The sequence below is a fragment of the Halyomorpha halys genome, unplaced genomic scaffold (genome assembly GCF_000696795.3).
Source record: "Halyomorpha halys isolate HHAL.00 unplaced genomic scaffold, Hhal_1.1 Scaffold1055.1, whole genome shotgun sequence".
Classification (NCBI taxonomy): Eukaryota; Metazoa; Arthropoda; class Insecta; order Hemiptera; family Pentatomidae; genus Halyomorpha; species Halyomorpha halys.
Window position 1 is genome coordinate 18,800 of NW_027113385.1, and position 20,806 is coordinate 39,605.

The window sequence follows — 20,806 nt, forward strand, 5'->3', positions numbered from 1 at the left end:
ATTGATTCAAATGTTTCTTTAAGTTGATTCTGAAAATGGTTTCAGCTAGGAGTTTAGACAAAAAAAATTTGATGTTAAGGTGAATCTATTAATGCGAGTTTTCATATTTCTTATTTTGGATATAAATGTTCGTTTTAGCAATCAAGTTAATTATATTAACATTAATATTAATCAATATCATACGTGCCTTAGGGTAAGTACTGGGCCCATAATAGATGGGATGGGACACTGTGACAAAGTGTCTATTGACTTTGACATAACTGTTTGTATTTCATCAATTAAGTGGGTATCCTTGTAGGAATGAACAATGGTTTTAATTACATTAAGTATAACTAATTTAGTAATAGTTTTAATTATTGAGGAATAATAAAAAGATATTTGTGTAATTATGATTTTTTAAGTCATTTCAATAGGTGTCATGTGTTCATGGTTTTTCAAAATATTACTTTGTAAAGATAAAAATATTACAATACCGAAGAGGTTGTAATACTTTGTACAAAAAATAACGTATTTTACTGAATGAAATTCATCAAGGAACCAACCAATATTTTTGTGAAATTGTGTAGGAATAAATGATAGCTTGAATAATCACTAATTTTCTATTTTTTTTATTCCAGTTTTATTACAAACTTTGATATATCCTTCTGTATTTTTTGGTTAATTAATCAATAATTATTTAAAAAAAAAAATCATTTTACGTTTTGTAAATAAATATTAAAATTGTCGGAATAAGAAAAATATACAAGAAAATAATAAATAAGATTGGTATTTATATTAAAAAAACAAACAAACAAAAAAACAGATACGTCATGAGCATATTCATGGCTTGATATTACATTTATAGTAGCAACTATTTATTTCTGTATTCTTAACATTAATCATAAATTTTAACTAGTTAATTAAAAGAAAACTTCAAATACTTTTTAATATTTTTTTTATTTATACAATTCAACTTAGTAGATAATTGAGGCCGTGTGGGTCAAATGCGCTGGGCTCCGCAGTGTTCGGTTCGAAACGGTGTGTGTTCGATTCACAGCTTGAGCAGTTTATTTATACGGGAGCGGCCTGACTCAGTGGTAAAGCACAGTGCAACTTACTTGAAGAACCAGGGTTCGGTTCCGGTTGTGCCAGATAATTATTAATTCTGTTATTGTAGCCATGAGTCTACCCTCAGAGTTCACAGGGTTCTTCGGGTTCCACTCTGCCACATAAAGCAAACAACTGTTGGTCTATTAATAATACTTTCTTACAAATTACTGCATCTCTGAACATTCATATATTGTATCTCGGTACTGATTTATTTATATATATGTATATCTGAATCCTCTTCTGCTAAGATTTACAATGAGGATCCTTCAAAGATAGAATAACATCCAGCCCGCACTTCAAGTGATCTTGTTTATCCAATTTTTCTTATATAGAGGAAGGGGTATAGCCTCTAGTCCAGGAGGAATATATATATATATATATATTAATTACAATGTAATAATATATATGTGAAAATATTGTATTTCATTATCATCCAATATCGCAAATGTACAGATAAGTTAATAGTCATTACGTATAATAATACATTATTGAATTGTATGTCAATTAGCAAATTGATTAATTTCAACCATCTTTTAATAGGATGTAAGGAATGCTCTCAATAATGGTTATAGAACTTTCGTAGTATGTGTGAATTTTTTTTTGGCCTATAAATAATATTCTATATAAAAGATTGATGTTCTTGCGAATTTTTAACATTCTCAAGTCATCCAGATCGACTATGAAAATAGTATTTAAAACTGAAAATTGATCTCTTAATAACTAATTATTAATTTTGGCATTTAGAGAGCGACTCTGTAGAATAATAAAGATGCCTGTTATTCACTTGTGAGGTTATTACCGTGAATAATTGCTATCCATTGACGTATGGGTGAGCGGAGACCTTTAATCAATCTTACTCCCGAGGGTTGGTCCTGGTTCGATGTTTTAATGAACTGAAACCCGAGCTCCATTACATACACCTCGCAATTGTTTGAAAGGGTACTAATGGTTCAAAGTGTCGGCATTCTCAACATCAATTATCAAAATCCAACAAATAAAAGTCAATTATTGGCTTCGAATCTCCATTTTTCATTCCATAATTTCTATTTATCGTATTCAATAATATCTATTTCTATTTATATTGGTTTCTAGCTTTATTTTACTAATTTTGTACCCATATAATTGTTTTAAAAGATTATGGAACCGCTAATAAATGTGGACAAATAGCGAGTACCACTATTAATTATTTCAGCTTTATGGAGATTGTCTTTTTTTTTTTTTTTTTTTTTAAGAAAAAAGATAGACATGTCAATTAGTAGAAATAAGGAAGATTGACGCACGTAGAAGGGTTTTTATTTTAAACTTTATGTTAGTCTTACATCGCTTACATATGAATCTTCTTTTATACAATCTTCATTCAGCATCAATAATTTTAAAATTTATTTATTGTTGTTAAATAATTAAATCATATCTCACGGTCCGGGAAATTCTTGTTGGATGGGAAATAAAAACTCAGAAGGCGAAAACTTGAGGAGCAAATTGAATCACAAAGTCGTTGTTACTTCAGTTCAATCTATAATGGACCATAGTCCGGTTCTCTTCTGTGAAATATGTCACATATTTAATGCTTCGCTATCCTTATATATTATTTTTCAAAGTTTTTTTTTTTTTGTGGTAAGAATACAATTTCTGTGTTGGATTTTGCTAGCTTCCAATGACCAAGACCTCCAATACATCATAAGTGTCCTTCAAGAGAAAATGGCCTCGATGAGATGAAAATTAACCCAGAAAAGACCAAATGTATGAGGGTAGGAAAGAAACCCCGGAGAATAATGAGGGTGATAAGAGCGAGCGGAGAAAAACTAGAGAAGATCCAGAATTTCAAATATCTAGGTGCTCATCTCAACGAAAGCGACTACATTGATGAGGAAGTTTCTCAATGAATCGAAGCAGCTGGAAGAATATTTAGTTTACTTCGAAGGGGTTTTCTGGGCAAAACGGAGGTGACGAGAAAAAATAAAATAATGATCTACAAATCGACGTTCCTCCCTATTCTTTCCAACTCTTCCAAATCGTGGACCCTCACCTCGAAACACAAGAGTCACATCCAATCCATGGAGATGTGGTACCTTCGTAAGGTGGAAGGAAGGACACGACGAGATAGAGTACGGAACAGTACCATTCGGACTAACCTAGCAGTCAAACCGGCTGAGAGCATTCTAGAGGGGCACAAACTAAGATGTTTCGGACACCTCCTTCGGATGGACCAGGAAAGAACTGCCAGAAAGATATATGAGACTCGCATGGAAGAAGGCCAAGAGGAAGACCACGCATTTCTTGGGAGGAGAGTGTTAAGGAGGCGTTCAGGAGGCGAGATCTGGACTGAAGTAGGAGAAGGGAGATGGTCTAAGAGCGAGATATCTGGTCCAGACTCTGCAAAGTGCATACTACTACTGCACAAGCGGTAGAGGGGATAAAATGATCATGATGATGATGGTAAGAATAGTACTACTTTTAATAAGATAGTTAAATACCCAAATACTAATCCTCATCACAAATGGTAACTTGAAAAACAGTGCTGTAAGCGAAATATAAAAAAATAATGAGTAAAATTATTACTATAAATAAATTACAAAATATTAATTTATTTTCGATATTAATGATTTTTTTTTTGTAACTACTTCTTATATATTATTCCTTAAAGTGTTTATTGTCGGTACATCTTAATACATTATCAAAACGAATGATTTAACAATCATTTTGAAGATTACCTTCACTGGTGTTAATAAAAAAAAAATATTTTTAGTCACCTTTTTATTTCAAAATGGTGGCCTATCTGGGCTATTTATGAAGGTATAAAAAAATTGAAGTATTTTTGAATCATGATCGCTTTCAATGATTATTGTTTATTATCACGTCTTAAATTTAAAAAAATATATAAAACAAAGACAACATTAATTGTAAATATTATCTTCTTGAAAGGCTTGGCCGATTTTATAGTTAATTTGGGTATTTTGGCCCGTGATACCTTTATATTAAATTATTTTTTCATTTTGCATGACAAAAAGTATAAATTTTGGATAAATTTAGTAGTATTCGTTGGAAAGGAAATCAAATTTGTTATGAATAAAAAAAAATCATTGAAATCCGACAATTATTAGCAAACGAATTCTTGATACAGCAGATGTTGCTCACACATTCTACTTTACTATTCTAATGTAATATTCTCCCACCAAAAAATATATATATTTATCATAATAATAAAATAAATACAAATATAAATATTAAATGCATACACGAAGCATTTAATATTTACATTTGTATTACAATATATATGTAATACACTTTACGGTTGAAATTCATATTATTTTGTTAGATGCAATTAATTTGGGGTGACGGTAGCAGCGTGGTAACGGGCCTGTGTGCCAACCCAAAGCTTGCGAGTTTGAATCCCTGGCCCTATCCGAGTTTTTTTCAAGCATATAATTATACAATACACATTCGTAGCCTTCCCCCGGGCATTTGTGAGGCCCGATAGCCAATGGGTGGCACTCTCAAAAAATAGGCGTGGGAGTGACGAACCTACTCTATGAAAACCACGTCACGAAACGCGCGATGTATTTCTTAAGTACATTGCGTGAGGCCTTGGACTCCCACGGTCTGTCGCGCCAATAATAATAATTAATTTTACTACTTTCTTTTATTTGTTAATTTAGTATAATTCGTAAGTGAAACATATATCATGTTATAGGTATGTATGGTATGCTTTAAACAAATAAAGTTAAGGATTATTGCATAAGGAAAATAAATTTTAAAGCTTGAGAAAAAAAGGAAATATCTAGCGTACAAAATAATTTGTTTGCAGAAAACTAATTGATGTTTCGAAATTTTCTTGTTTATTTGTATAAAATAGTTAAATTGTATAATTGATTTATTATAAAATTGTTATGACTATAGAACTGACTAGTAATAGGGTTTGTATGTGATCTCAACATACACATATGAAATTCCCATATCATTATGAAAGGATATGAAAGTAATCTACCTACTACTTAAAAGTTTAATTGAAAATACTGAGTGCTTCCAACTTACTTATCTCTGAATTATAATAGCATATAACAACCCATTTCTGAAGAGTGAAAACATAGTGGCAATGCTTTTCATGGAAGAGAATTTCATTAAATTTTTTTATATTTCATTATTAAGAGATCGGCTAACAACTGACAATGTTTGGGTTTAGCCTCGTGCAAAAAGATATCTCTAATGATTTAAAATATTATAATTATTGAATAAATTTTACTTATAAAAATTAATTGGTGAAAAACATCAAGTACACCCCACGTCATAATCGTACATCAGTAATGGTATTAATATTGTTTCATAAATGAGATTAGTTTGATATGGTTTTAATCTTATGTTTTACTATTAAATATGTATATCTCGAATTTCTTTTTTTTAATAACTTATTTATTGTTATTTAAAACTGTATAAGAATAAATACAACAAGTAAATTTGCTGTAAGTGATATAATGACATGATACAAACATGTGGAGAATCTACCCATTGATAGAACTCTAATAACATTTCTAGAGGAGAAGATCTGGCCATCTTCTTTTCAGACGCCTAGGAGGATTATTAGGTAATGAAGGAGAATACAGGTTAGAAACGAGTGGGTTTGGGTGATTGGGAAGTTTATCATGGAGAGATTTGTATCCGGTCAACTTATATCAAATCGGCAACTTATGGAATATTGATGTCGTGATGGATGAATTTATTTGTGAGAAAGTAAGGAGCTTTAAGGATTTTGCGAAGGAATTATGGACTGTAAGGATTGGATTCGGGAGGAATTCGATGGTTTAGCAGAGCCTCAAAGCTCAACTCCATATATCTAGATAGGCCTTATAATAGTTATGTAGATCAGTCTTTTATAATGGATTGGGAGTTTTTTCGAATTTTAAAAAGAAAAAATACCTATTTATAAATTTGAAAAAAATAGCAGTCGGAAAAATTTAACTGATTGTCAGAAAATTGCCAAACAGACATTGTTAAATACGCTTTAGAACATTTCTAAATTTCGATGAGGATAACTTCCCTAGATAGTTCCTTTCACGTTTTTTAAAATTTATTTATTGTTATTTACAACTGAATTTACATAAAAACGCATTAAGTAAATTTGGTGTAAGATCAAAATTGAGTGATACAGAAGGTTAGAAACTAGAGGGTTTTGATGGTTTGGGAGTTTATAATGGAAGGATTGATATCTGATGCGGGCTAGATCGGTTACATGTGGAATCTTATGGTCTTTATAGATGATTTTATTTTTGATAATTTAATATTTTGATTTCGAACCACTACACCTGTTTCGGTCATTTATGGATGTGAACTACTTTTCCCGCCCTTCTTAGATGTAGTGCCTAAGTTAATTTTTTTATAAATATATATATTCCCAATGATAATAAAGATCTACCTGCTTATAGTTCAGTAGTAAGGCCTAAGAATGATGAAACAACTTAGAGCCACGGAGCCCAGGCTGAAGACGTACGGACCTGGAGGTGAGCCCTCTGGTATGATACCGGCGAAGATCCAGAAGATACTGTAAGAAGAACCGTCTCTTGAAGTCATTTCCTCCCACCACCTAGTGGATATATTAGTGGTTATGCAAAAAGATACATATAAATAATAATATATGATTAGAATTTATACAAATGTTGTTGTTAAATTTATTAAACTATATATATCTGTTTATATAGTTTCTTCAAATGATGTTAGTTATAAATAGAAATGAAAATTATTAATATAATTTGTACCAAGAGTCAGGAATAGTACAAGAGCCCTGGAGGAGAAAAAAGTCAGTTATTTTACTCCAATTTTAGATTACTTAAATCAAAACTAAGTAAAGTTACTAGTCAAAGTTGATGCGACTGCCAAGTATATTTAGGGGCAATAAAAAATGGCGGAGGTTTCAAAATGTTTAAACAAATAATTTTTCAATCAGAGTTTCATATCTTTGAAACTACCTACAACACTAGACCACCTTATAGGACATCATTAAAATTAGAGTAATTTACTAAAATATGAGCCTTAAGAGAACTGTTTATGTTCAATAGTTTCCGAGGTAACATTTTTTTTAAAGGCAAATTTCATAAAAAATGTATTGAAAAATCACAAGTTAGTGAATTTATTGATGGGAAATCTATATATCAAGAACCATGAGAAGTAGAGATGTCTTTTAACACTCAAAAACTGTTTCTCGGGAACTATAGAAACGTCAACAACATTACTCATGTTTTAGTAAATTTACTCTACTTTAAATCATGTCCTATCAGGTTTTCTAGTGCTGTAGGTAGTTTCAAAGATATTGAGCTCCGAATGAAAAATTAATTTTTTTTATCATTTTAAAACAGTCGCCATTTTGTATTCCCCTAACTGTACTTGGCAGACTCATGAACAAGTAATTACTGGTTAAAATTGATTACTTTTTTTTGAAAACTGGTTACTTTTATTACAACAATGTTGATAATTTTTATAAATAAAAGCGCTCTTGCACAATTATCCGTAACTGCCATATGACACCTCCACCCACACAAGTTTTAAATTCATATTAAAAAAAGATAAGTAATTTTTGTTATATAAAACTCGTATATTGTCATGATGAATAGTATAAACCAACCTTGATGTTTTTGATTTAGGTCGCACTTCTCTGAACAGCACGGACCAAGCCAGGCGGGCATTGTAGTCGACAGGTGCTGTGGATTCTTCAACACTGTACAGAAATGATAAAACATTCATTTCCACAGGCAGAATGTTGATCACTATATTATAAACTTAATAATTAATAAGTTACCTAATAAACATTAAAAAAACAATAATTATTTAGTGAGATTGAATGTACTTATGTACTCGTTGCAACTACGGAAGGATTAACAAGCCTCTAATCTCTAAGACTCCCTAGAAGTTATAAAAAACAGTATTTTTATCTAAATTTTGTAATAACAAAGGTTATCAACACAAGCGATGTCTTGAAAATTCTGCTCCATTTCATAAAATCAATTATGATTATTATGATAGTTGAATATAATGGGTTCTCCATTTCGTATGTAAACATCCTTAAAAGATTTTTAAGATGATGAAAGCTAAATGGAAACTAATTTTTTTTAGTTCGAAAAATGACGTAGAAGTCATTATATTATTAAATTTTAATAGAATTAGAAATTTTAGGAGTCAAGAACCAGGTATTTGAAAAAAAAGAGCACATGTGAATTACATGAAACAAAATTAGAACGCTAAGATATAAAAACAAAATTTGATTGTTTATTTGTTTGTGTTATTTTTAAATAATTTTTTTATGAATTCCTAAGTTAATTTGGAAACTGATATTTAGATCGTATTATGGTTTGTTACAATTATTTTGGATTAGGATAGTTATTGCTTATTTTATACTGTAATGAAAAATGTGGCCTATTGGTTGATCTGTCATCCCCATACGAGTACAGAAGAAGTCTTTAACACCGTATATCAATAAATACCAGATATGATCAGTACAAAACTATCCTTAAAGATTTTCTAAGCAGATACAGTAATTAGCAATAAAAAAGTTAATCTAATTTTGTATTAGTTTACGGATAAAAGTACATAGGGCTATGAGAATGGAAAATGAGAATAGATATTTATTGAAATAGTTTGTTGTAGTTAATTTTTTTCCATTATCTCATGGACATTTGCATAATTTTTTAAAATGTAATTTACAACTATATAAATAATAAATACAATAAGTAAATCTGTGGACTGTTTCATTTACACTTGAAAATCTTGGGAAGGAGCCATCCGTTAGTGGTACTTCAAGCATTAATTTAAATTAGAAGATCCCGTAGCCATCTTTTTTTTTTTTTTGACATCTCGGAGGATTATCAGGAATTTTTAAGGATGAGTGATTAAGAACTAATGGGTTAGGATGGACAAGTAGTTTGGAATGAAAAGACGCATACCTGTTTTGGGACAAATCTGCAACGAATGGGATGTTAAGGTCTTTGTGGATGAGTTTATTTATAACGTAACGTAATAAGGAGCATCAAGGATTTTACGCAGGATTGTAAGGATTGGATGCGGGAGGAATTTGATGGTTTGGTAGAGCCCCAAAGCTCAGTTCCATGTGTCCAAATTGGTCTGATTATCGTAGTGTATAATATTTTTTTGTAGCGAATGGGAAGTTTAGAGCGTTTGTCAAGTAGGCGTTGTAGCAATCGGAATCTACGAGTAGTTTCTTGTTGTTTCAGTCTTGTATGTGGATTCCATTCTCTTGTCAAGATGGAGTCCTAAGTATCGAATCTGTTCAACAGCCGTTAATGGTTGTGCATAAATAAATTTGAAATCATTACTATTCATTCAATTAAAAAAAATGACATGTTTTTATTTTAGAGATTAATTCATAGATTGCGCCAACAAGGAAAACATATTTTAATCAAAAATGCTGCTTCACTGGCATTCAATTAATGAATCGCCTCTAAATTGAAGTTTCTTTGTAAAAGGACAAATTAATATTGTGCCATTCAAACGCAAATTGAATACGGATAAAGTATATAAGAAACTAACAGGTAAAAATTCTGAAAAAAAAACTATTTGAATTTACATTTCCAATCATTTCCCTCAGTAAAAATCCATCCCTTTTCAATTAACTTTTTTTAGTATTTTATGACTTTGTGCAACAATATTTTGAAAAGGTTTATAAATAATAATTATTAAAAATAAATAAAAACGGAATATTATCAATGTTTCAAGAATTAGTACTAATGGTGTTAATTTATTTGGTCATTGGAGCAAACAAAAGTAATAGAGTAGTAATATTTTTTTGGGAAATAATTATTTTTATTATTATTTTTTTTTTCAATTATTGGCTGTAGAATAAATAATTTTGTCGAAGATAATTTTTTAGATTCTATTCTAACGAATATCGACGTATAAACGTTAATAAATGTTAAATCATTTTTTTTCTGGATTAAATTTTAAAACACCGGTGTTATTTTTTATTTAAGTCAATCCGATTCAAAATCCGTTTCTGAAAATATTGTGTTTTAATTTTATTGAAATCATATAACTATTTCTTGTTATTTATCCAGTTATCATTGATATTGTGTCTGAACAGAAAATGGATTCCAAATATAAAATAAATATAAATTATAAACGTAATAATTGTAATGGCTTATTTTTTTACCATAAATTTTTAACAAAAAATATTTTCCAATACGTTATGCCCTGAAATGACCAATCTGTAAGCAACGCATTACAGTTATGCAGAACTGTGTTGCTTTGCGCCGTCTTCATCACCGGCCTAAATTTGAAATTGAGTTAATTATCACAGAATTTAGATTACTGATTTAATATATTGATTGTTTGAGAGTGGTTTATAATATTATTAGCACAAATTTCAATGATCCAGTTTTACTCTCAACTTTTTATTTTTAAAAACTCTCTAACTTTCAGTCCTTAGGTCATTTTCAAGGAGATAACCTATAAAAATTGTTTTCATATTATTACTATATTAACTCTTCACACAATACTAATGTTTTTTGAACATACTTCAATCATTGAAATATCTATTCTATATTTTTTTTTCAGGTTACAAAAAAGGATTGCTGGAAACTGTTCTGATATTAATTTAATATTTATTTATTTATTTTTTTAAAGATATTAGATATGGGCAATTAGCATGCAAAAAAACAAAAACAAAAAGCAATTTAATAAATTATGGCATTTCAATTGAAGTACCACCAATGGGTGGTTCCTTCCTAAGATTTTCAAGTGTATATGAAACATACAACATATTTACTTGTTGTATTTATTATTGTACAGTTGTAAATCACATTAAATAAATTTTTAAAAAAAGGGCATTTCAATGATTAACGTTCGTTCAAAAACAATAGTATTGTGTGAAGAGGTAATATAGTAATAATTTAAAAACAATTTTTATTGTTGTCTCCTTGAAAATGGCCTAACGGCCGACACATTGGTAGTTTATTAAAACAAAAAGTTGAGAGTAAAAGTGGGTCATTGAAGTTTGTGTTAATAATATCACAGATTTTTTTAAAAAAATATTTATTATAATTTACAACTCTATACAATTATATACAACAAGTAAAGTGGCTAATAGATATAAAATGAAATGATATAAACATGAGGAGAATCTACTTATTGACAGAACTCCAGTCAGAATTTTGAAAATTACAGTTCCGTAAATAATTGATTATTATATTTATAATTTTAATTAAGAACAATAAAATCTTGTATCTTCATATCTTATCTAACGCCCATTCAGTTACGAAACTGTCAAACAGATAAAATATTCCATACGATAACAAACAGAATGCCTCAGGTGGATTTAGATTTAAAATGTTGAAGCCAGGCAGAGGTAAACTCAAATGCAGGCATGTATATAAATATATTTTAACCTTAAACCTTTTTTATTCGAATTGAATCCTAACTAATGAATAAAGTTCGTCTATGCAGTATTTAATTGTCGAGAGTAAAACATGACCGAGTTTTCGTATAAGCGTGAAAAATAATAAAAGTTATCCGTGTCTCCCAGAATAAAACAAATTTTATTATTATAATTTATTTTAATTTTCATTTATATATTTAATTAGACTCTGTAATGATTTAAACGCTGTTTTTTTCTTTTTAATTGTTTCATTAATGAACTTATAACAAAATTAGAAGAAGTTTATGTACTCTAGTCATAATGTTTCAGGAAAAAAATCTAACTGTTAAATATAGGAGGTGCAGCAGGTAGTAAGGGACTGGCGTGTAGGTCGTGCCCCCCTAACTCGATTCCGGGGAGCAGAGGCCGGAGATAACTGACGTAAGGACGACATCCTGGATCAGGAAATGGAACAGCTCGTGTCCTTTATCCTTTTCCTGGGTGTCTGGAATCTTGCTTCGTAAACAGGTGGATAGCTGGTGAATTATAAACACGAGTCTAGCTTCCTTGGTTTAAGCGCTTATGAATGTTGGATCTAGCCATAGATGAAATTCTTATTCAATGTTTATGAAAAGCCTTGCATTTGAATGAGTATGGACGGAATAATATTGAGTTATCAGTTAGTACACAAAACACTAATGTACCTTTAGGAATATGTGTATATGTTTGGGTTTATATATTTTGATAGCTTTTATTTCGCTACTTTTCTTGCCCTAAGAGAACCACTACCCAAATTTCAGGTTATCACTTTAACCTGGAAACCTCATACCGATACCCGATCATTATTCACAATATCAACATTACCAGGTAGGATGTATGCTTATTCGGACCCCAATTATTCGAAAGGATAGATAAGAAATAACACTAAATTATTAATTAAAACTTAAAGTAAAATCATTATAAATATATAGCTAAATATAATTTAAGGAGTGATGAGTGTGTTAAGGGGGAGTTTGACAATAAGTTATTCTACGTAAGAGCTTAAGAGAACAAAGTCAAAATTGATGGTTCTGATAACTATGGCAAGGGAGAAACTGTCTGCTGTTAAGTTTTAAAAAAAATCACTTTTTGGTTCTTTCAAGTAAAAAGTAGAAATCGTGCTATTTTTCTGTTATGAAATTGTTCGATTTTTTACCTAAACTAAAAAAGGGATATACTTAATACCAATAAAAAGTAAATATTTAAGTATTTGGGTGCGAACACCATGAAGTTTATTTTATCCCAAGAAAACCTAACATTTTCGCTTATTTTTTATTCGGATCTCGATATCCTTACATAAAACTATCTACTTAACAAATATATATATATATTAAATTATTTAAAGTAGAGTAAATCTAATAGAGCTCTTTACGTTCAATAGTTCCCGAGATACAATTTTGCACAAAGCAAGACATTTTCCTAAAAAAGCCAAAAGTTAATATTTTGTAAACTTCTTTTGACTAATATCATGGAAACTTCTGCTCCTACGAAGATAATCATTACTAACTACATTAAATAACATTAAACTAGCTTTAATTTGAGCGATAATAGGTATCTGTACGTCCAATAGTTCCCGAGATAAAGTTTCGCAAAAAGCAACACATTTTTCTACAAAAAAAACAAAAATCCATATTTTATGAATTTATTTTGGGTGTCATGAAAACTGTTTCCAAGTACGAAGGTAAGGTTACCAACAGCATTACAGTAGATTCGACTTACATTAATTTGAGCGCTTATAGGCATCTGTACGTCTAATAGATCTTGAGATATAGTTTTTTATAAACTATAAATTAGTTCTGTTAGTACTTCCTTATTGAGAGCTAATGGACAGTTGTAGATTGTTCTTAGCGAGTAGCTTTTTTCAAAATAAATTCACTAAATATTGATATTTCGTTATTTGAAAAAAAAATGGTGCTTTTTGTAAAGCTGTATTTCGGGAACTTAATGAACGTAAACTGCTCTTCCAGAACCCAAATTTTAGTAAACCTACTCTAATTTATGATGTTTTATTAATCTTGTTTTTAGTGGTGTTGGTGGTAAGTAAATGAAATTGTCGAGTTTGATTAAAAATTAAATAAAAGCCAAAATCCAGTGAACTTGAAGTTGTGACTCAGTCCATTTTTTTTTTTCTTCGACAGATTTTATTTATGGACTCCGCTCAAACTAGTTGAAAATATTACTAACTCTATCACTTTAACTCTCTCAGAAAATATTAAAAATATTATTTGTATGGTGTATGAAAGACTAAATAATCTTATTATATCATTGATTGATTTGTCATCAATTAATTGATTCCCTGCAAAGATATTTCAATAATAAGTTTATAAATAATTAACTTACATCTATATAAATAATAATATTGACTGAGCTGACGACGCCTATCTATTTATTACTAGCGCATCGCCATGACAAAGATTGATGAGCATTGTCCTGACCTGTCAAAAACATTTTACCAACAACAGTATAGATGTTACGGCTCAAGGTGTGGGAATCATTAATATAAAAGCCATTCAAGTTGCTTTGATTAATGGATGTCTGCTAGCACTGAAAAATAAATAGTTATATTGTTTCCCGATTCTGAATTTTTATAAACTCTTTTTTTGTAGTGAACCAATTTATTATATTTATTATTTTTTTTAGAACTATTTTTTTTTTCATTTTTGACCTCTCCTTTTCTATTTTTATCAATAGCTCAATTTCGAATAATGTGATATAGACTATTTTTTTTCATAGTCTTTATTTATAAATATTTTAACTGTTAATATCTAATATTGTAGATCGGATTTGAAATTAAACTTTAAAAAGTTTAAAATTGAATGTTTTTTTTTTCTGAAAAAAAAAAAAATGTTAAGGTAGGGGAAAGTGACTTTATATGAGATAATTTTTTTTTGAAGGGCGCTTAAATACAATGACAAATCAGATACCTTTTAGAAATTTGATTTAAGTTTATTAAAATCCCTTATTCAAAAAAGGAATATTCATATTTTCATTAGTAGTCAACAAAATAAGTAAACAAATAAAATAATAATCAGACAAAAAATTCCTTGCTTACCTCCTCAGAAAACTAATTGCCCAACATGAGATACAATACATTCTCAATATGATGTTGTTTCAAAATGGGCGAAGTAATTTAGGAATTATTAAAAACAAAATATTTTTATTTTACTTGAAAGATTTAAGTAACAATAATAAAATAAATAAATAAAATTTCAAATAAAACAAATCCTTCTGTTTCAAAAATAAAACTTAAAAGAAGTAAGTAAATTCAACTATATATCAAAATAAAAATAGTAAAGAAACATTGAATATTTTACTTCTCGATAGTCTTCATGGGACCAGCGATGACATTGACTACATTTAACCACAAGTGTCTTCTAAAAAATTTGAGCTTGCATTCAGTCATCTGATTGTGATGAAAGTCTACATCCTCTACTGTATTCATTTGTGGAGACTCTTCATCGTCGCAGGTCTGTTCATCACTTGGCTCAACTGGTCTCTTCTACTTCTTTGTCTTGGCCGCCTTTATTTAAATAAATGAGAATCTCCCAATATGATATATCACGTATTAGGCTCCTTATTGTATCTCATATTAGGTTCCTTATTGTATCTCATATTAGGGTGCTTACTGTATCTCATATTAGGCTCCTTACTGTATCTCATATTAGGCTCCTTATTGTATCTCATATTGGGCTCCTTATTGTATCTCATATTAGGCTCCTTATTGTATCTCATATTAGGCTCCTTACTGTATCTCATATTAGGCTCCTTATTGTATCTCATATTAGGCTCCTTATTGTATCTCATATTAGGCTCCTTATTGTATCTCGTATTAGGTAGTACGCACGTGCTCAATGCTCTTTGTAAAAAATCACAAAACTTGGAAATGAGGAGAAAAAAACGGAATTGAAATTCTGATTCTCAACGAACATTTTGTAACAGTGAAATAGAAATATAAAAAACTACCTAGAAATAGTAAAAACCTAGAAATAGGAAAAAAAAACCTAAACTGAATTCCCTTGTCCATGTGAGCGTTCCTTGTCCGTAGTTTACATAAAATAACCCAGTTAGGACGTGATAGGTAACAAAAGTCAATTATTATTTCATCTTTTTAATTAGCATAATCTTATGCTGGTTTTGTGAATCCCTATCTCGATAATCCACATAATTCCAGGTTAGTCGTTTGTCCAGATGTAGCCCAAGGTAGCGGATCTGTTTAACAGAGGTAGGAGGTAGGAATTCACGAAGTTTGTAAAGCAGTTCCGGGTGCCAGACTCGATCAAAAGCCTGTTCTACATCGAAAAAGACGCAGTACATTCCGCGCTCTAAAGAAGACGAGACAACGTCCACCACACGATGACATTGCTGGATAGTGGAATGAGAGGTTTGGAATCCAAATTGGCGATCTGGTATTATATGATTGGAATGATATAAGGATGGAGTGTAAGCGTTTCAAAATGAGTTTTTCGAGGATTTTGCCCATGATAGGTAATAGAGAGATAGGACGGTAGGAGGATGGGTATTCTGTTGGCTTATGGGGTTGGTTTAAAAGGTAAAATCAAAGAAATATCTCTGCGAAATAAAGACCTTGCATGATTCCCATCGTTATTCTTCCATTATATACTTTCTTCATGAGTTCTCATCTTTTCTTGGATGCTTCGGTTTGAAATAATGCGTTTTTAGTTGTAGTTATTGCTTTTATTTGTGTTGTTTACTTGATGACAGGCTTAAATATAATACATAATAAGTATAGTGTAGTTGTTGAATAGAATGCTCTGAATAGAGTACTAAAATCTCAACTACGTATTTTTATTTTATTTTTAGTGATTCGTTAATAAGCACTACTTTACACCAGTATTTCAATCGCCAAGATGTAATTATTTCAGTTACATTTACCAGATTACCTTCAATTCCGCGGTGTGTAACCTTTTAAATAGTCTTAAGATAAGGTCTAAGTTAAGGTATTTGTCTGAAATCTGGCAAATTAAAAAAAATTATTAACCCTTTTTTTTTAACCTGATATGTAATATTTTGTATCCATAGATATTATAATATTGTATATTCTCATTTTCATGTTTTTGATTGAATTCTTAGAATAATTTTGCGAGTATTGACAACTAATTCTATAATCTTTTATTTCTCTAGAAAATAGGATTATAGAATTATTATGTCATTGGACATAACAACAGAAACATTTATATATCAGTAAAAAATTCAATGTAAAACTCACTAAGGCTCAAAATGTATAAAAAAATAACAAATCATTATTTTTCTAAAATTTCTGATCATGCTTGGATCATATTATGCTATGATCATTTTGTGGGTCGAATTATATGAAAAAATAATATCAGATATTATTACCATTATTGCATGATATTTGCAATTATTTCTATTTTTACTGAGGAATAAAAAAAATACAAGACGGTACAAAAATAAGCATTTCGTCTGTTTATTCAATGAACTGAAAATATATTATTCAGGCTTTCTCAAGCTCAGTAAAAAATCTCTTGAATAAAACAGTTTGTTTGAATAAGAGAGATGTGTAAGGACTGGAGGGAGAATCTCTTAATTCAAGAAGTGAAACCTGTTAAAATATTCATGTTGCTTTAGGTTGGAATAAGCTAGAGCTGTCTAAGCTAAGAATGGCGCGCTCTAAAACGGAATCCATATCCTGTCTCCAACAGCCCAAGTCTACGGGGTTTGACAATGATAATTAATCAATAATGATAAATATTAATAACTTTTGTAATTATCTGTCATTCTAACATACAAAATAAAACCATTAAATATGGCTAAAATTGTAATTCGTGGATTATCTTGCACTAATACGATTATTATTTAAAGTAACATTTTAAAACTTTTTTTCCTGATCGTTACTAAATAATTTCAAAACTATTCCTTTTTTTTTTTTAAATTTATTTAAGTGTTTCGACCACTCGGGCCATATACAAATTAGATAGCAATTGGCATGTTCATACAGTTGAAATTACAAAGTGAGAAATTTACAATTACAATTACCATTATATATTAACAATTACAATTTACACTTCACAAATTTATTACTGTTGTGGGGTCTTCTCTGATCATTTCCTGTACACATGAAGAGAATCGGTGTGACTCCAGAGCAACCCAGTAAGAATGTGCCCAACAGCGAGATCGCTTCAGCAGCAGCGAAAACATCGGTGCATCCTCCCTTCTTCATGAGATGACAGTGGGTGAGTCGAGTATGGCCTATCCGGAGACGGGTAGCAGATTCATGTTTCCGGCCGGACGTTCTACCGTTTGCTGGACCATTCCTAAATTATATCTCGTGATGAACCATTCGTCCTGCCATCAATTCTCTTTGATTTTCATGTAGTCTGCTTTTTCTTTCCCGGTATCCCACAATGACCTGGCAGCCATAAAAACAAGACCCTAATCGGTTTTGGTAATAACGTTAATCGGTGTGTGGAAAAAAAGAAAAAGAAAAAAAAACCTGTGGACCTGAGGTAAGATTTGATTAAATTTTATGGTAGAGCTTGGAATGATGTAGAAACTTAAAAAGACTATCTATGCTATGTTTGTTATCCTGCAAGATGGAATTGAGATCATCAGGTATAATATATAAAGATTTGAGGGAGTTAAAAGCTCGGTATTCTGTCAGAATGTGTTTGACTGTAAGTTCTGTTCCGAAAGTTTGGCATAACGGTGGAAGATCGCGGGCTATAAGGTAACTGTGGGTAAAACTATTCCTTATAGTTTTTTAACACAGCAGTTTGTATTCTGTTTCAAACTGGACACAACTATATCCAATATTATACCAAAATGAACTCTATACATTCATTAATTTCTATGATACAATTCTTCAAAAAGTGATTATTTACCACAAAAAAGTAAGAACATTCGTAATTGCCTCTTGTGGTATAAAATCATGAAAAATATTATACGAGAACAGTGAAGCAGCCTGAATTTGAATTATATTTAATTTTTTTTCTCTTTATTTTTTATATCCGTAACTGTCAAATACAAGTTTGACAATCAGCAGATTGCTTTATTTGTTATATTTCTTAATTAAACAAATATTATGCAAGGCGTGAGGAAGAACAGTCCTCAGCGGTACCTCCCTTTTCGTTTTTTTTACTTTATCATGCTAGTATGTCCATCATCCACATTCTTTTTAGTCTTGTGTTCTCAAGTTTTGGTGTCCCAGTAATTTTACATAAAACTTTTGTAGTAAGGTCGTATGTATTCAATGATTGTTGGAATTTTTATGTCAGTATGTAAAGTGTTGTTATTTTCGTACCATGGTGCTTTCGCAGTGTTTTGGATCGGTAATTCGAGTCTGTTTAGCCATTCCACAAATTTGTAGTGCATATGTCCAAACTTGTTTTAGTGAGTATGTGTATATGTTAAATTTTTATCTTGTTCTCAATTTGAAGTAATGAGCGCAGTAGATTTACTTTTAGGGTTAGTGACCCTACAAACGTTTTTTCTTAAAATGTGATCCCTATGTCATTCCCAATCAAATGCTAGTCCGAGGTATTGCACTCTGCGAGATGATAGAGCTGTTGAGGTATATTGGATGGCAAGTTTCTTGTCTCAGGGTAAAAGTAATGTGTTAAAAATTTTCATTGTACAGAAATTCCGTAGTCGGCATCATTCAAGTAACTTATGTAAGTTTAGTGAGGCCTATACTGCATTTTGATGTCTAGTAATTATAGGTGTATCGTTGGCATAGGTAGTTGTAAATATGTCGGTACTTTGTGGAATGTGTGTATGTTACATACAACAGTGGGTACAAGTATTGATCCCTGAGGCACACCGGGTAGAATAGCTCTGACCCCTGTCGAACGGGCTTAATTACATTTAATTAACTTTCAGTTAAGCCCATTAGAGAAATTTTAGACTCAGTTGTTCTGTTGAGAATATCAAATAATTCAAATCGTTCAAGTTATTGATGAAATTATAATAAAATAAATAAATATAATAAATAAAAACTGGATTTACAAAATAAGAATAAATCTTTGTACTAAAGCCAAAAAAAAAAAACTAAGGAAGTAGTAATTATTGAATTCTTAATGAAATGTACAATATCATTATTGTCAAATACAATTTCAATCCCACACTTACCTCAGAGAAGCTCCCACGATTGAGAACTTGTCTCTAATCGCTCTGACAGGGTTGTATAAAATTTTTATCTGGACTCCGACGGGGATATTGCATTGCCAATCTGTTTCGTTTGAGTCAGCTTTCGTATCCAACGCTGGTCTAAAAGTTAATAAAATAAAATAAAGAAAAATCAACAATTATGCAATATTTGTTTGGAAATAGTTTATGGCTTTAAATAAACAAAGAACATTATGATATGCTACCTTGCAAGGCGAATGCCGTTCTTGGCGACATGTCCACTCCTTTGTAACTGGTGGAATCGGCCTTGTATTGAAGATTTTGTAGTAACGTAGTTGCAGTATTTACCGTAATAAATAATTATATAATTGTTTTCGTTTCTGTACTTTAATAGCAGCATCTGACAAAAAAAATTTTTATTTTGAACTGGACATATCCAAAAAACTACCGTATACCGGAGTTTTCCCTATTGGGTTCGTCCTAATAACTGCCCCACTGCCAGTAGGGCTGTTAAAAGTAACCCCAGTCAAGGAACAGTTATTAAATTTGAAATAAAGAAAAACTTTTTTATTTTTTTCTAAATATTAAAAGTACCAGCTGGTAATTTATGTGATTCTAATTACTAACAAAGTAAAAAACAATTATACACAAAATCTTACACATTCGTAAACAAGTAACGAAGTAAATAATAATAATTGTTTGTAACATAAAAACCTTAGATTATATTATAATTTATAACAGTAATCAATAATGGCTATATACATAGCGGACAATGATATAGTATGAGAAGGACTAACACCTATGTGTTGTTTAAAGTAAAGGAAGGATGAGGAATGACGATTGGAGATAGGAAGAGAATTCCAAAAGTCGGTTTTACGTGTGATGAAGGATTCGCTAAAGGATGCGGTTCTATTCTACAGGGCATAAATAAATCGATCAGTTGGGATATGGTGTTTAATGAATGGATGGCTAATTGTAGAGTGAGGAGATCAAGGATATAGATCGGTATTTTTCCTTTTTATGCTTTTGTTGGGAGAAATGTTCCATTATACCGAATTGCATGAACATCTAAGACGTCTTAACTTTAGTTGAGGAACAAAAGACAAATCATAAACGAGCCTTGTTACTTGTGAGAGTCTCTGTGTTGATGTTAATCCTCCAAGTTTATTGATGGAACCTTTTAACTCCAAGTAAATTTTAGTTGGGTGCTGGGCTGAGAAAGTT

General features: G+C 30.6%; 1 protein-coding gene across 3 annotated transcripts in view; it reads right to left on the bottom strand.

The window, feature by feature from the left end:
• Positions 1-6,501: 6,501 nt before the first annotated feature.
• Positions 6,502-20,806, bottom strand: part of LOC106688124 (uncharacterized) — a 79,010-nt gene continuing 64,705 nt past the window's right edge. The window contains exons 2-5 of one of the 3 annotated variants that reach the window (XM_067050924.1): positions 19,828-19,982; positions 19,586-19,723; positions 7,700-7,792; positions 6,502-6,664 (exon numbers count right to left, since the gene is read on the bottom strand). In XM_067050924.1, the coding sequence (XP_066907025.1) occupies positions 6,508-6,664; positions 7,700-7,792; positions 19,586-19,723; positions 19,828-19,982 (543 nt within the window). In that variant the 3' untranslated portion in view covers positions 6,502-6,507. The remainder of the gene's footprint in view (positions 6,665-7,699; positions 7,793-19,585; positions 19,724-19,827; positions 19,983-20,806) is intronic. The other 2 variants (XM_014432439.2, XM_067050925.1) reach the window with 2 other exon arrangements.